At 48.5% G+C, this 17,804-nt stretch overlaps 1 protein-coding gene across 1 annotated transcript in view; it reads left to right on the top strand.

The window, feature by feature from the left end:
* Adgrd1 (adhesion G protein-coupled receptor D1) overlaps positions 1 to 17,804 on the top strand; it is a 125,216-nt gene that overhangs the window by 37,277 nt on the left and 70,135 nt on the right. Inside the window, exons 9-13 of the mRNA XM_036171637.1 lie at positions 2,315 to 2,370; positions 3,488 to 3,643; positions 12,030 to 12,089; positions 15,560 to 15,677; positions 16,757 to 16,867. Of these exons, the coding sequence (XP_036027530.1) occupies positions 2,315 to 2,370; positions 3,488 to 3,643; positions 12,030 to 12,089; positions 15,560 to 15,677; positions 16,757 to 16,867 (501 nt within the window). The remainder of the gene's footprint in view (positions 1 to 2,314; positions 2,371 to 3,487; positions 3,644 to 12,029; positions 12,090 to 15,559; positions 15,678 to 16,756; positions 16,868 to 17,804) is intronic.

The following is a 17,804-nucleotide window of genomic DNA, read 5'->3' as shown; positions in this document are numbered from 1 at the left end:
CTGAGATTAATATTCTCTGATCCTTGCAGGCTCCGTGGGGTATACACAGGCTGATTACAGAGATTTTGGTGGTAAATATTCAGACCCTTGACAAATGCCTCCCATGTGTACAACCTCTGTGGGGCCCTCAGACCACAGGGTACCTTCTTCTTGCTCAATTACAGGTGATTGCTCCAAGCCTGTAGACAGGTGGACACGGTTCAGTTCTTTACTTTGCCATGGGACTTTTAAAAAGCGCTGATAAATTTCATGTGACATCCATTTCAAGTGAGCAACTAAAAAAAAAGGGCTGGAATGATAGCTCAGTAAGTAAAGTGCTTACCTCTTAACCATGAGGACCGGAGTTAATATTCTAGGACCCACATAAAAACAACAACAACAAAAATAAACATACAAACAAACAAAAAAACAGGGTGTGGTGGTGTGTGCTTATAACCCCAGCACAGAGGAGGCAGAGGAAGGAGAAGCTCTTGGACTCACTCTCCAGCCAGCCTAGCATCACAAGTCAGATCCGGGTCCTAGTTTAAAAAAAAATGTAGACAGACAGATCCTCGGGAATGACGCTGAGGTTGACCTCTGCTTCCCCATGCACACACCAAAACAAAAAAGCAATGGCATTAAGATAACCAGTTTGGTGGTATTGAGCAATCTCACAGGGTGCAACCACAGCCTCTCTATCGTCTTCAGATATTTCACCGTCCTTAAGGGACATCCATGTCTGTTACGTCATCGCTGCCTTCTGCAGCCACTGATCGATTTCTTCTTTCTGAGGTTCACCTCTTCTAGATAGTCCATCCAAACTCCATCCCTTACTGACTCATAGAAAGATGGCTTGTTGATGTCTGTTCTCCCAGCAAGGTTCCCAGACCCTGCTGCTCAAGTGGGTCAAGGGTCAAGTCCAGATCTGGAGATGTGTACACATCTGTGAAATCTAGGCATATGTACCATCTGCCAGGTGACCCCATAGTAAGAATCACACCGGGACTGAGACAGACCAAGGGCACAGTGGAGTCTCACTTCTCATCTCAATCTCGAATGGCCACTCCTATGGCATGCAGGGAAACCTCCATTTCCATTGCCTTGATCTCTTAGCGGCTCACAAGTCAACAGGAGTTGACTACAGTATGACATGAACACATGGCATGGCTGCCCTGTAACTTCTTGGCACCCAAGTGACGAATGTCACTCGCTCTTGGAGAACAAAGTGCTTTTGGGGTCCAGCTCTCCATCACCAGCCACCTCACCCCGCCCAGTCCCAAGGGGCCCATCACTGTCAAGCCAGCCAGGGGATGATGTCATTTCCTCAGGTCACCCAAAGCAACCTCGAGACATTTCCCGAAAACGAGGTCATGTATCAAGTTAAGTCTGTGTTCTCATCAGGAAACAATAGCATCGGAAGTAGTGGGTAAAGCGTAGGCAGAAAAGCGTCAAGGGGACACTTCATCTTTGATCTTGGACGTCTCGTCATGGGAAATGGCTCATAATTAACCATGATCATCAGTAGAGAGAATAACCAGGCTCCTGCCAGCAGAAGAGTTCTGTCTCCTTTGCCACTTTTGGGGCGGCATTTTAGCCTAGTGTATCAGTTTAAGTTGTAACAAAACACCTGACGAAAACTTACTTAAGTCAGATTGATGGATCCCGGCTCATGATTTCAGAGGGTTCAAGCTGGTAGCCACTGGGTTCCATGAATACATTTGAGTGGGATATCGTAGCAGAAGAGGACATCTACTCACATCACAGTGGGGCAGGAAGCGGAGAAAAAAAACAACAGAAAGCGGGTAGGGATAAGTACACCCTCAGGGACCTGTCCCTCACGGCTCTAGCTTCTCCAGCTAGGCTTTGCCTCCCAGAGTGTCCAGAACCTTCCAAAAATAGTGCCACCAGCTGGGTACCAAATGTTCGAGTGTGGGAGATGCTTCTGATTCAAACCATAGCACCCAGTGATTAAGGATCCTGTGTCTTATCTATAATGAGTCTGGGTGAAACTGAAGCCTATTTCTCATTCTCTCTTTGTTTGAAATCCGTGAGACCTTGCATAAAATCATCCTTTTATGTGATGGCTTGCATGAACGGTGTTCAGAAGCAATTTACAATATAAATGGAAAAATAATTTCTGCTGGGAAAATCCATATAATCTACCTTTTAGGCTGATTTATGAGCCCTTTATCTTCCCAGCAACATCCATGCTCAAAACATCCTGCGCCTCCATAGGACACCTCAAGCTGGTAAAAATCCGAATAAGGGCAGGCCTCCCTGTGGGATGACCAAGCATGATTTAGCCCTGACGGATGCATTGTTTTTTCTCTTTCAGGTAAACATGCTCTGTTGTCTTCAACACCACCGGCGATGCCCACAGCGCACTCCTTGGTGAGCAGGGCCCTTTTTCCCTTTGCCCCATGTGTGAGTCACATTTCATAGCTGGGACAAAAATATTTGAGAAGACAACCTGAGGGAGAAAAAGAGTTTTCAGTCTGTGGTGTGCTAGGTGCATTGCTGAGGGCTGGAGAGAAGGCAGGAACATGGTAGAAATCCAAGTGGGGGAAAGATGCTTCCTCTATGCTCTGTAGCAATCAGGAAGCAAGGGTGGGGTTGGGAAGAGAGGTAGGGTGGGAGTGGGGAGAGAATGAGAGTCTGAGGATCATACATCCCTCAATGGCACATCCTTCTTTCTCCACCAGGGCCCCACCCACCTCTATTGCCCATTCTACAACATACCAACTCATCCATGGGTTTCATGCATTGATGAAGTTAGCGCCCTGCCACAACCCCGTCGCATCTTAATAGTGCCACCCACTAGAGACCAAAGCTGTAACAGGGGAGTAGTTCACATTCAAACCATAACCCCGCCCTCCTGGTGCTTGGGTTGGCTTGTGCTGTGTGCCAGCAAGGCCAGAGGCATGTCCAGGATGAAATAATAAAGGGAGGGAATCCAGTTTCAGGGTAACACTGGGTGCCAGAGTGACGGGAAAAATGATCCCCTTGGTTCCTGTTCCTTGGACCGCTAGGAAGAAAGGAAATTGTGGGAAGCCAGTGAGTGACCTCTGAAATGGCTTTCTGGGCAGTGGAGACCCTTCCTTTGGTGACTCTTTTTCTGACATTGGAGGAACGGGTTGATTTATACCGAATTTTGGCTGCTTCAAATTAGTTTTTGTGTCTAAAGAATGTTCTTTGCTCAGGGACTTTGACAGCAAATGCCCGGACTCTAGTTCACTTGAGTTCAGATTTTTGTTACTGCTCATCAACTCTGCAGGCCTCTCTCTTTCTCTTTGTGTATGCATGTATGGCTAATTTCATCTTTCAAGTGGTTCTTGTTTCATGAGGTGCCTGTGAGGTTGGGATGCTGTCTCTGTGCAGGCTCTTCACAGAAGCAACTGTATGTGAGGGTACTGTCCCGATGGGACCAGAACCAGAGGTTACCTTGAGCTTCTACAGAATGTCCTGGTTTGGGTTCCTAGCAGGAAGTCATGTGGCCACTGTATTTCAGATGCCCACAGACGCCTACCACCCAATCATCACCAATCTGACAGAGGAGAGGAAATGCTTCCAGAGACCTGGAACCGTGCTACGATACCTTCAAAATGTGTCCCTCAGCTTGCCCAATAAATCCCTCTCAGAGGAAACTGCACTGAACCTCACACAGGTAAGGCCCCTTGTGTTTTTGGCTGGTGGGTTGGGGCTGACACATGCTTGGACCATGAATTAGAAAGTTAGAAAGATCTAGAGCCACGGTTGTTGACTAGATGGCTCAGCAGTTAAGAACACTTGCGGCTCTTACAGAGGACCACAATTCAGTCCCCTAGCACCCATGTTGCGTGGTTCGCAGCCATCCATAATTCCAGATCCAGGGGATATAACACCCTTTCCTGGCTTCCATCGGCACCAACACACATCTGGCTTACATTCACGAACACCACATGCATACACGAATGTGCATGCGCACACACAGTGCTCTTGCACAAACAAGGTCAAGAGCCTTTGCCTAACAAAGTTTAGGCTTCTTCTAAACAGGCAGGTTGTTCTGGCCAGTTCTGTGATGCTCAGTGAAGCCTCCCTGACATGGGAACTGGATCTTCATTTCACTTCCCAGCATCTAGCCTTCCTCTGGTCCAGCCACATACCTACCAGCCTCCAGAGCCAATTGGGCTTGCAACTCACAGTCTCAAGTCTGAGGTCTTCTTGGCAATAAAGAAGATGTGGGGGGTTGTTAACAGATGTACTCAGAGGCCACAGATCGTCACGTACAGTGTGCCTTCCTAAAGTCACCCAGAGCACTCTGTGAGTGTAGTACTCAGGACATTAGAGTCAAGATGCCCCTTTCTTCATTCCTCCTAACAGTTACCAGGGAGAGGAAGGAGCTTGGGGTATCTCATGACTGGATGGTCTTCTTGACCCAGGGTTATTGTCAGGTATGGAGAGTGAAGGGGTGTTTGAGGTGGGCCATTATTATTTTGACTATTTATTTTTTTGGTTATTCATGACAGGGTTTCTCTGTGTAGCTTTGCGCCTTTCCTGGAACTCACTCTGTAGCCCAGGCTGGCCTCGAACTCACAGAGATCTGCTTGCCTCTGCCTCCCGAGCGCTGGGATTAAAGGTGTGCTCCACCAGCGCCTGTGGGCCATTCTTGAGAATACACCCCAAGGCGATGAGCAGGGAGTGTGGAGTCTGGCTGCTAGGCCCACCTTTGGTCTGCAGGTTACAGCTGTGTACTTCTAAGGATGCAAATGTTGCTGGCTTCCTGGCTATTCTGAGACATGGAGGCAATAGTCACTGTGACCATATCTTAGGGGACCAAGTGGATCCCTGTGCACTTTAGTGTCTGGTGCAGGGTCATTCCTTCCCAAGGATTCTAGTTCCTTGAGGTTTCTAGTGCTGAAAGCACATCCAGGGAAACGTATCAAACCTGGGATATAGTGACCAGAGGTTCCCCAGTGGAGTAGTGGCTGGAGGTAGTCAGTAGCTTTCTTGACTAGGGCAGGAGAAGCAAGTTGGATGTCTGAGATTTCATCATCTCTCGGAACACGTAGGTTCTAGAATTCCACACCACCCCGAACAACCACAGCTTTCACGAGGTTGAGGGGCTAAGATAGATTCAGGTTTTGGAAAAGTGCTACGGAAGGATGGGCTTGGGGGGCTCTGCTCAGGTTCCAGGCTCTGGAGCGGAACAGGCTGGAGATGATCCCAGCCCTGTCCTCTTTGTAGTTTGGTAGGCACACTGTCTAACCCTGCAAGGCCTCGCTTTCCCTGGAGATATGGAAGAGTTGTGCTGTCCAGATACTTAGCTGGTACCTGCATGGCAATCAGAAGGCTTCAGCCTAGAGCAGGTGTGGACCACGGTGTCTGAGTCCTTGGCATTGACAGTGGCTGGGTGGATCTGCTGTGTGGCCCTCCTTTATGCGTGCTGACCACTGATCTGTTGAGGTCACTGTGTCCTGTGACTATAGTGTCCAATGTCCATACAAGTACTCCCAGCTCTTTGCCTTTGTGTCTGGATGTTCTGGGCATGGGGAGGGTGAGGGGCTCATCTTTATAGGGCAGAAGCCTTCCCATGATGCCCTGGTATGGGAGGCCTTATGGAGAGCCTGCTCCAAGGCCACCTCCAGGGTATTGCAAGAAAATCCACAAAGGCGGCGTGGGCTAGACTTTTTCTATCTGAGCGTGAATAGGAGTAAGTTTCTATCTGACTGGTGAAATAAGAAAACACACATGCTTTCTGATGTTAACTTTCTCTTTTACTTCATCTTAAGAATGATCTCGGGGTTGGGGATTTAGCTCAGTGGTAGAGTGCTTGCCTAGCAAGCGCAAGGCCCTGGGTTCGATCCTCAGCTCCACACACACACACACACACACACACACACACACACACAAGAATGATCTCTGACTCTTTATCTTCACACAGCTACATATCTCCACATTGCTACATTCTATACATATAGCTACATGTCTTTCTTTACATACATATGGCCATATAGCTCTATACACAATCACACCTGTTTTCACATATCTACACATCTATCTTTTACATATATTTCTGTTCTATATCTCTTTTCCATACAGCATCTTCCTTGCTTCCACAGTTACAAATTTCCACACGGCCACAACTAAACATCTCATTTACATAGGTCTCTCACCAGGCAGAACTTTACACAGTTCCTAGGCACAGCTCCTCACATAGCAGCAGCTCTTCCACATGTCTCCCTCTCTCTCTCCCTCTCTCTCTCACACACACACACACACACACACACACACACACACACACACACACACACACTTCACTCACATTCTGCAGCCGCTCTCTCCACACCACCGCGGCTACTCTCCCTCAGCCACACTCTGGACAATTATAAGTTACATTTTAAGGGCCCTACCCATGTTCAAAACACAAGATAAGACATAGTTCCTCTTAGGCTAGTAAGACCTAGACCCATGCATGTAGCTCTAAGTCGGTGAGGGGTCCCAGACATTAAACAATTGGCTGAACCTTGAGCAGTCAGGGTACATGCTGAAAGGAAGCTACTGCAAGGACTATGTCTCGATGTAGACAGCCTGGCCTTGATTTAGCAATAAATAACACCTGAGAGTTAGTCTTTGTGTATATTCTGTAGGGGCAACTTAGTATGTTTTGGACTAGTTCTAAGGTCTTTGCAAAATGTGTAAAAGGCTGTCTTTGAGACTGAGAATACTGTTACTTTCCTGTGTCAGTAAAGAAGAATCTTCTGGTAATATTTCTATTCATCAGAATTATACAGCTTAAACAGACATCCACAGCCGTGGGGGGGGGCTACCCCCCACATTTCCCCAGAGTACTTTTGAGTAGGAGCACCAGGAAATATTAGTTAGAAGGACAGAGGGGCGAGAAAGAAATAGAAAATACAGGATAGCCTCAAGAGGGCCTGGATCCTAATCCATCGGGCTGCCGACTGTCTCTGCCCTAGGGTATATAAAGGAATGCCCAGGGGTGGAGCAAAAGACCTCCCCCAGCACAGCCAAGTGCAGACCATCTCAGACACCTGCACTCAGGCCCAGGATCCAATTGTACTCTCTAGGCAGACCTGCTGGGTAAAGCCATTAGGAAACCTGAAAATGGGCTCCCACACACAGCTAAATGTGTGCCCAGAGATGTACAACACACCACTGAAGGGCTGTGGAAAGCACCCCACAGCTGTGCTTATAGGGAGGTATAATGGTGGCACATGAGAAAGTTACAGACTGAAAACAACCGGTTTCCACAGCCAGTGACCTCACGGCTTTGCCAGGTAGGGCTCCCCATCAGGGAGTTATACATCTGGTGGGTTGACTTGTCAAACACTAGTGATCACCTGCTGTATACTCCCACAGCCCTCAGCACCATGGAAGTAGCCACTCAACCTTATCGATCATAACTGGGCTTATTGACCTCACCTAGTCCAATCACCAGCCCAGGGGAGCAGAACTGTTGTGGCAGACCAGCCAATCATGAAAAAGATCTTGGTGGGGTAAAATTGCCTGTGGCACACTTCCTGTTTCCAAAGGAAGAGGGGCTGGATTGGGTGGAAAATACCTAAATGTGGTCAATCTTGTAGGCTGATATTGCACGAATCCTAAATGATCTTATAATAAAATCCCGGAGCCAGATATTGGGGTGAATGCTGAAAGATCAGAGAGACAAAGGAACAAGCCACTGCCACACCTCACCTCGCCAACTCCACAAATCCTGACTGAATGCCTCTGAGTCCTCAGTTGAAAGGGGCTCCTGAGTTCCTGTCTCTTCACACCTTATATGCCTTTCTCTGCCCAGTCATTTCGTTTCCTATCTCAACCTTTCTAGTGCTGGGTTTAATGGTATGTGCTTCCCAAATACTGGGGTTTAAAGGCATGAGATTTCAAGTGCTGGGATTAAAGGTGTGTGCCACCGCTGCCTGGCTCTGTTTCTCTCCTAGACTGAATCAATCTCATGTAGCCCAGTGTGGCCTTGAACTCACAGAGATCCAGATGGATATCTGCCTCCCAACTGCTAGGATTAAAGACACCTAAGATTAAAGGTGTGTGCCACCACTGCCTGACCTCTCTGTTTCACTCTATGGCTGGCTCTGTCCTCTGACCTTCAGGCAAGTTGTATTTCTTAGATTACAAATGTCACCACAAGTCACCAATGGGAGATGGTATGTGATGCTCTAGAGCAGGGCTTGGTCTACAGTAAGTTCGTCATCAAACCTCTCTTTTGTTCCTGTAACAGCTGGTCTGAGAGTCTGTCTATAGAGTGTAGGAATCTTTCCAAAGTCTGTCTCCTTCCTCAGGCCCTCAGCACACTCTAGTCCCCACCTCATGATCCTTTTGGAATGTGCTGGAAGATGAGGGGCTGCGGCAGACATGAACCATAGCTTCCTTGAGCTGTGCATGCTGAGAGGCACTGTGGATGAGGGCCACAGAAAGAGCTACCATATATCTTTAAGGAAGGCCATGGGGCTGAGCATGGAGGGACCTGGGTCAGGGGAGGCAGGCTGTTCTGCTAAACCCAGTGTGGAGCGACATGACGGCTGGTGGAGATGGAGTGAGGCAGGGACATATGGCCAAGGTGCTTCCATGTTCTTCGTAAGATGGCATATTAGACAACAGATTTCACTGTAGGCCATGTGGGAAACATTTCCTGAGCTTGGTGGCATGGCTCTTTGCCTGTTACTTCCTCTTGACCTCTCTGGGGTTGCAAACCCAGATGCCTTTGCAGGGGTGGGGGGTTGGGAGGGTAGGGAGGGTGTCAACAATCAAAGTCAAGGATGTGATGGGCTAGACCACCAGGCAGACAGCTGACCCACAGAGAGCAACAGCCAGCTACTTGAAGCCTCCTGAGTTCAACCTTCAGTCTCTTCTCTTCTGATTTGGCAAGGGAAGCCCTAAGCCTTGAAAACACAGTTGGCATTTTAAAAGGAAATGTATACAGATCAAATGAAGACCATCTCAAGGCTGACTGAGCCCAGTGGTCATCAGTTTGAGGCCTTTTCATGGCCTGTAATGACCCTGGTACCCTGGGAACAAATCATACAGAATGATGATGTCCAGAACTTCTTAGCTCCAACTCAACAAGAAACAAAATTTCTAGGAAGTCATTGTACAGTTTTCCATAGTATCCTGGCTTTTGACCATTGGTGATGGCCTAGTACAGTGGCCAGAGGCCACCAGTTGTGTGTGCTCTTGAGTGTGAGGTCTGTGGTTTATGTACAGGGACTAGTGACCCATGTACAGGATGTCCACAGCCTGAACAAAAGAAATGTAAAATATCTAACCATTAACCAAAATATGACATACATGTTGAAATAATATTTTTATGTGTTGAATTAAGTAAATAAAATATACTATTTAATTGATTTAGCCCCCCTCATAGAAGCAACTGATTGGAAATAGAAAGCTGTGTGGGGTAGTACATACCTGTAATCCTAGTATGTGGGAAACTGAGGCAGGATGACCTTGAGACTATATAATTTAATCCTATGCCTCCCCCCTCCCATCCCCCCAAAAAAGAAAATAAGAGAAAGAAAAAAATCAAAGTTAACTGATGTGGTTCACTCGTTTCTGTTCTCAGAACTGTTTTCTGTCCCTCAGGCCAAATGTAATCCATGCATAGCTTATTTCTGTAGTAAAATTCTAGGGACATATGGTCACTCACTTCTGCACAGTCTAGCTTGCTTCTGCATGCACTCTGTGGCAGAGCTGAGGCTATAGCCTGACCACCTGAAGTCTTTATTTTGTGGCTTTTTAGAAAAACCGTGGGGGGGCTGTGGACAGGGCTCATTTGGAAAAGTGCTTACCCAACATGCGTGAAGTCCTGGGTTTGATCCCGAGTACCACACAAACCAAGTCTGGCGGTACACACCTGTAACCCCAGCATTTAGGAGGCAGAGGGAAGAGGATCAGAAGCTCAAGGTCATCCTTGGCCTGGGTAGTTCTATATGTAGTAAGTTTGAGGCCAGCCTGGGCTATATGAGACCTTCTGAAAGAGGAGGAGAAAAAGGTGGGGAGGAGGGGAAGAGAGGAAAGGAGGAAGGGAGAGAAGAGGAGGGGGAGAAGGAGGAAAAGGAATAAAGGATTAAAAAAAATGGTTGCTGTTCCTCTGATCAAGGAGGGAATGCAGAAGCATTTTATGGTCATTAGTTAAGCCCCTGCACTTTAGAATACAAATAAACAGCTGTGGAATGAAGATGAATGGGACAAGGAAGCTTTGGTGATGCACCCTGCACATACTTAGCATATTTGGTGAGGAGGGGACGGGACTTTGTTGACTGGGAAGACACTCCACGGTTCTCAACCTGGAGGTCGCGACCCCTCTGGCAGCCCTCGAATCTCCAAGAATATTTACATGATAACTCACTCATAACAGTAGCAAAAGGACAGTTTTGAAGCAGCAACGAAAATAGTTTCATGGTTGGGGGTCAGTCATCACAACATGAGAACTGTATTAAAGGGTCGCAGCATTAAGGAAGTTGAGAACCACTGGGTAGAGGGAATGGAGGTCAGTGAATTGGCCTCCAAGCTTGAGTCTGGTGTCTGTAGCGGGGAGATGAAAGGGAAAGACTGAGTCAGATGAGTAGGGAGGGGCAGGGGCTGGGGCAAGCACCACTGAAGCAACTACCCTGCTCAGCTTTGCTCCATGGTTACAGTGGGTGCCTGCAGGCTAATGCCTTTTGTTTGTTTCTTTGTTTTTTTTTTTCCCCAAAAGAAACAGAAAGACCAGTTTTCACTAAATCTCCCTATTTGAAAATACTAACATTTAATTTCATTGTTTTGGAATAAGAATGAGCCTAACCAAATGTGGTTTTAAGGTGACTGAAGTGGGGAGCCTAAGTGGCTTCCCATTTGTAGAGGTGATTTTCAGCTGGTGTAAGGGGCTTAATGTCAGGTTGCCCTGAGGAAAGTAGGTTTCATGAGCTGTGATCATTCACTCATTTACCTATCCATCCATCCATCCATCCATCCATCCATCCATCCATCCATCCACCCACCCATCCATCCATCCACCCCACCCACCCATCCATCCATCCATCCATCCATCCATCCATCCATCCATCCATCCATCCACCCACCCATCCATCCATCCATCCATCCACCCACCCACCCATCCATCCATCCATCCATCCATCCATCCATCCATCCATCCATCCACCCACCCATCCATCCATCCACCCACCCATCCATCCATCCATCCATCCATCCACCCACCCATCCATCCACCCACCCACCCACCCATCCATCCATCCACCCACCCACCCATCCATCCATCCATCCATCCATCCACCCACCCATCCATCCATCCACCCATCCATCCATCCATCCATCCACCCACCCATCCATCCATCCATCCATCCACCCACCCACCCATCCATCCATCCATCCGATCATCCAACCATTCATCCCTCATCCATTCATTCATTAATTGGATATGCTGGGGTCTGTCACATGCACTGGACACTTGTGATATCCACATTCGGATCACTGACTTTACAAAGTTGTCACAAGAAACAAGTGAGGAGATAGCTTCTGTGAGACATAGCCCGAGGCTGGGGAGAGGGCTCAGTGATTAAAGCATTTGACCCACAAGCCTGAAGATCCGAATTCGGATCCCCAGAATCCATAGACTGCTGAGTGGACATGGTGACCTGCCTATAATTCCAGTCTCAGAAGGCAGAGACAGGAGCTCCCTAGAGTAAGCTGGTTGGTGAGGTTTAGCCATTTTGGCCAGCTCTGGGATTAGTTGAGAGAGCCTGTCTCAATGAATAAGGTGGACGAGCCATCAAAGACTGTCCCTGACACTAGCCTTGGGCTTCACATGCACACACATATACTCCCAGGTGCATCAGCATGAAAGTGTGCCCACACACATGTAAACATACATACACACAGATATCCACACACCATAAATAAAAGCTACTATGGCCTGCCACTGTGTGCTAAACCAATTATCGGCTGAGGAGAAGTGGGAAGACTCAGGAGGAGACTGATGGACTCAGATGTGAGGCTCAAGGATCTATGCTAAGCAGTGTTGTTCTGTTTATCTTTAGACCTTCTTAAGAACTGTGGGCGATGTGCTTCTGCTGCCCAGTTGGACCCATGTATCAGAGGTAAGAGGAAGGATGCTCTGACCTTCCACATGTGACCTTCCTGCAGTGGCATCCCAGGGCCTTTCCCGGTCCTGATGTCTGAGACACTGGAAGTTCATTACCCTTGGGCGTGAAATATATCCAGGGTACTGTGTCTTCTGGTCTGCTGGGAACCCTGGTATCCCCAGGCCTGTGCCACCATCTCCGGCTCTGGGAAAGGGACCAGCTCTTCCAGAAGGCTGACCTTTGCTTGCCATTTCACACAATATATATATTTTTTTAGTCTGCATTCTTGAATAGTCATAAGAGCCATATTCGGCATTTTAAGATCAGCGGATTGAGTGAGATGGGGAGCGGTGAAAGTGTGCTTCATGATTAAAGTGAGAAAATGAAAGGCTTTTGTCCCTCTGCACTCAAAATTCAGGAAGCAGAACTGAGTGCTTTTCTTTGATTTCAAACCACCTTATTGATATTACTTCTTTAAAACATGAGAACAGTCGATGAATAGTTGTGGCGACGGATGGCAGATGATAAAAATACCTAAGGTAAGAATCACCCAGGGCCTTCAGGCGGAGCGTGACGGTGAGCAGCCTCATCTGACCCCACAGTCTGGTCCAGAGCCCACTCACACAATTTGTTCTACAGACATCTGGTGGGACCTGCTTTTCCTTAATTCTACCAAGAATGTTTGCCAAGATGGGGTTGGAGAGATGGCTCACAAGCATACACACTGGAGTTCAGATCCCAAGCACCCACGCAAATGCTGGGTGGGCATGGCAGGCCCCCTTTAATTCCAACCTGGGAAGTCAGAGATGGGATCCCCAGAGCAAGATGGCTAGCCGTATAGGTGAGCCCTAGGTTTGGTTGAGAGACCCCGCCTCACCGAGTGAGGGGGAAGGGTGATCGAGACTGGTCCTCAACATGAACCTCAAGCCCCACATGCACACAGGCACATGTGGGCATACAGACCCACACACATGCAAAAACATGCACATACATGCATACCTCGTACACACACAAAATGGGAAAGTGGGGAGAAAGAATATTTGCCAAGGTACTCTGAACACTGTGTTAGTCAGGTCAGTACAGGCCATGCTACAGTAACAACAGACCCCACCTCATAGTGCCTTGGTATAGAGGGCATTCACCTCTCAAATATTCAGAGTCCGTGTTGGGACTCAGGAACTCAGCTCTGCCCAGCTTCTGTGCCACACATGGCTTCCAGGAGTTCAATGAGGGGGATGATGAAGGCTCCCGGATGCCCAGGAGGGCCCTGATCATACCAACACGCTGCAGTGCTCGCTCTCCTGGAGCCTCCTCATTTCAAACATTCGGAGGTTTTGCAAGGTTGAGAGGCAGAGGCGGCAGCCAGTTCTCACCATATTAATAAGACGGCATGAGGGTCTGCGCGTGCCCTGAGCCCTTTATTGAACGGCTTCATGCAAGATGAGATTGCATGACACTGGCACATGGGAAGGGAGTCAAGAGTGTCAAGTGACACAGCCTTACGTAGGAGAGATGGCTGGGTGGCGGTGGTGGTGCACTCCTTTAATCCCAGCACTCGGGAGGCAGAGGCAGGCGGATCTCTGTGAGTTCGAGGCCAGCCTGGGCTACAGAGTGAGACCCAGGAAAGGCACAAAGTTACACAGAGAAACCCTGTCTCAAACAACGAAATAAATTAAAAAAAAAAAAAAAGGAGAGATGGCTCGGAGGTTAAGAGCACTGATTGTTCTTCCAGAGGTCCTGAGTTCAATTCCCAGCACCCGCATGGTGGCTCACAGCCATCTGTAATGAGATCTGGCGCCCTCTTCTGACCTGCAGGCATACATGCAGGCAGAACACTGTATACATAATTAAATCTTAAAAAAAAAAAAAAGAAAGAAAGAAACACAGTCTTTTTCAAGAAGCGTAGACTTCCAGGGATAGGATTCTAAGGGATTTTGTGTACAAGCTGCAGCCTGAAACATGGGAATAGCCAGTGAGGACAGCCAGAAGAGGGGCATCAGCCAGTGGAGGCCTCGGGACGACAGATTTTTCTTCATTGATTTAAATGAACTTTCTTTGAATGTAAAATATGCACAAAGTTACACAGAGAAACCCTGTCTCAAACAACGAAATAAAATTAAAAAAAAAAAAAAAGGAGAGATGGCTCGGAGGTTAAGAGCACTGATTGTTCTTCCAGAGGTCCTGAGTTCAATTCCCAGCACCCGCATGGTGGCTCACAGCCATCTGTAATGAGATCTGGCGCCCTCTTCTGACCTGCAGGCATACATGCAGGCAGAACACTGTATACATAATTAAATCTTAAAAAAAAAAAAAAGAAAGAAAGAAACACAGTCTTTTTCAAGAAGCGTAGACTTCCAGGGATAGGATTCTAAGGGATTTTGTGTACAAGCTGCAGCCTGAAACATGGGAGAATAGCCAGTGAGGACAGCCAGAAGAGGGGCATCAGCCAGTGGAGGCCTCGGGACGACAGATTTTTCTTCATTGATTTAAATGAACTTTCTTTGAATGTAAAATATGCAAATCTGCGGCAAAATATGAATAATTATGAAACGATCCAGGCTTAGGCAAGCTTATGAGCATTGAAGAGAAGGGCACGCATGAATCGCTGCCCCCCCCCCCCCCAGAACCATGTGCCAAAAACACAGACGTTCTGATTGGAATCAGACCACGGGCTTAAGAGACAACGTCTAAAATTGGCCTGTGTATCTGGTTCCGCCTCGGTAAGTCCTGCTGGAGTGTTTGTGAGAGGGGGGGAGCTCAACAGCACAGATGCTGTCTAAGAAAGGGAGGGAATGGGTGAGGTAGGGGGAGCAGAGCCAGGCAGAAGTGGGTAGGGATCAGAGACAACTATTCTTCTTTGCCCTGGTGTCTGAGGTCCAAGACAGTCAGGCCAAGGTGGACATGGACCCTGACATGGACACTGGTCCCAACTTGGCAGTAGAGGTCTGTGCAACTAGAAGGAACTCACTTTCTTGTGGATAGAAGCCAGTGGTGTCCTTTCTGCCTTAAAGATGCAGAGCAGGTGAAGAGGACCATTGCATGCATGGGGAGTCAAGGATGCCAGATGGAATTTGGAGACTGTTACCTCCAAAGAGGCTGCTACTTCATTGCAAGGGGAAAAGAATAGTTGGTGTCCTCATGCCTCAAGGGACTCAGGGCCATTAGCTGTAAGACAGAGGCATGGGCAGACCTGAGACATGCCTAGGTTCTTGGGGAGCTTATAGCAGAGCTACAAACAGGTATCTGAGCCCTTGGGGCACTCAGGAACTAGTGCCATGACATTGGGTCAGCTTTGACTTGTGTCCACGCTCTGTGAACTCATCAGGTGCATGGTCACCTCCCAGGCTTCAAAGTAGGGCAGATGGGTCGTTTTCTCTCTTATCTCTATCATGCGGAAGTGATGAAGCTCCCAGTTCATGATGTGCCGGTTTCATATGATGCTAAGTGTGGTGGTCCTCAGAGTTTCACATCTGTGTTGCTTGCAGGACAACACCGTGACGCTGGGCCTGATTGACACCATCGATACCGTCATGGGTCACATATCATCCAACCTGCAGTCCAGAGAACCCCACGTCACCCTCACAGGCTCTTCTTCCATGGCAGGTAGCCATTGTCAGAATGGGAGGCCGTGGGGGTTGTGGGAGGGAGCGAGCCAGATGTGCAGGCAACTGGCCTTCACACTGTCTGAGGCTCACACAGCAGCTGAGATCAACCTCCATTTCTCTGAGGTCCAGTACCTTGTGCAAAATCCCATTTTTGAAGAAAAATGTGTTAGAATGAGGCTAAGAAGTGCTGGGTCATGGTACGCACACAGGACTGTGTATGCAGTCATGCAGTGTGGAGCTACAGGTGTCTCATGACAGCTGTCTGGGCTCAAACAGCATGGGGACTCCAACTCCCATGAGCCTCTGGGACCTTAAGAATCCAATGAGATGCTCTCTGCCTTGGAGATGGGGAGTGGGTGAAGAAGGCTGTTGGAGGGAAGGGGGTGGAGAGGAGCCCAGAATGTGAGTCTGGGTGAATGCCAGAATGGGACATCTCAGAGGAAGCAGCCTGCTTTTCCCAGGGTATGTCAGGTCCCCCACAGACAGGCATGAGTTCTTTGCTTTGAGTTTCTGTCTGAGGACACTTCAATGCAGGGGCATCACCGGGTACCCCGCCATGGCCCAGGGGCTCATCTGCCCCTAGAGGGAACCTTTGAAGCTGCCTGTCTGCCAAGGCACTCCCTCCACACATGTGTTTGAATTTTCCCTTTTCTGACAGGGTCTTCCAGAGAGAGATAGCCACAGTACCCCTCCCATGGCAACTGGCACCATTGCTCACATGAGGCTGAGTGCTTAAAGCTAGAGGGGTTCAGAGGGGTGGGATCCCGCCAGGTAGGAGTTCCCTTAGGGTGTGGCTGGAGGACTTAGCCTCTGCAGAAATTCTCACCCTAACTCAGATGTCTTTGGACGCATGTGTGTGCATGCGTGTGTGTGTGTGTGTGTGTGTGTGTGTGTGTGTGTGTGTGTGTGTGTGTGTATGTGCATGTATGTGTTCTGGGTCACCTTTTCTAGAGGTGATCCCTCTCCCCTAGGAGATGGCTTGGTTTAAGAAATGAAGGATAGTAGCACACAGGGTTTCAGTCTGTTTCTCGTAGCCAGTGAGCCTGCTGACCCCATTTACTGTGTCCACTTCTCTAGATTTCTCTGTGGCCAAGGTCCTTCCCCCAGCACTGAGTGCTCCCCACTATAGATTCCCAGCCCATGGACACAGCTACATTGAGATTCCGAGAGAGGCCCTTCACAGCAAAGGTGAGCGGATTTGGTTGCTCAGGCTCTCAGGTGGTACAGTCTGGGTGAACGTCCCTCCCTGATGGAGCTGCCCCACGGGAGAGTGGGGATGGGTGCTCCCAGAGGAGGCTCTGATGCAAAGCATGCCTTACCACCTCATCCCACAACACACTGTAGACTGAGCTGGGCCTTGGAGTGAGGCTCTGCAAGACTACGTTCCTGTGAGTCTGACCCACGGTGATATTGTGTGTCCCCTGCAATCTGCTCAGCTCCTGGCTAGTTGAATGTGAATAGATGGGGCATCTCCTCTCCTTGTTCAAGGTAGCCACAGGTAGGTATGTCCATCTAGGAGAGCCAGAAACTATTCCAGGACAGGCCCAAGTGAAGCCTCATTATGAGTGAGTAGCCAAGGGCATCTGATGAATGCGGCCCAGGCGACTATGGCTGTATTTGGATGGCATCCTCTTTGCAGATGCTTTCCTCTTGTGTCTACTCACAGTTGTGAATTGGTGTGGATCCTCACCCTAGAGGACTGGACAGAGACCCAGCCCTGCCACACAGCCCCTCCCCCAGCAAGGATCCATCTCTTGGTCTGGAAGACAGGTGCCCATGACATCCATCTTCTCCTGGCAAAAACTCAGTGTATCTTGCTATCAGGAGAGAGACACCACTTAGCAGCTTTGCATAGGGTCTTATCCTCCCAAGTCCCACTGCAGGACATTAGATATAACCCAGGTTTCTAGAATGGCCAGAGGCCATGTTCTCGACACTTTCTGTCCACCAACCCAGATTCTGTGGTTAGAGTACCAGCTTCGCCACTGTTGGCTGTGTGACCTTGGACAAGTTGCTGATCATATCTGTGCCAGAACACTCATAATACCTGTTTTGTGATATTGTTTCAGACTTTACAAAGTGTGTATAAATCACTGTGCCTGGTGTATAGTGAGTCCTGAGTTAA

Source organism: Onychomys torridus, chromosome 22, assembly GCF_903995425.1.
Source record: "Onychomys torridus chromosome 22, mOncTor1.1, whole genome shotgun sequence".
NCBI classification, from domain to species: Eukaryota; Metazoa; Chordata; class Mammalia; order Rodentia; family Cricetidae; genus Onychomys; species Onychomys torridus.
This window is presented reverse-complemented; position numbering and strand designations above follow the sequence as displayed.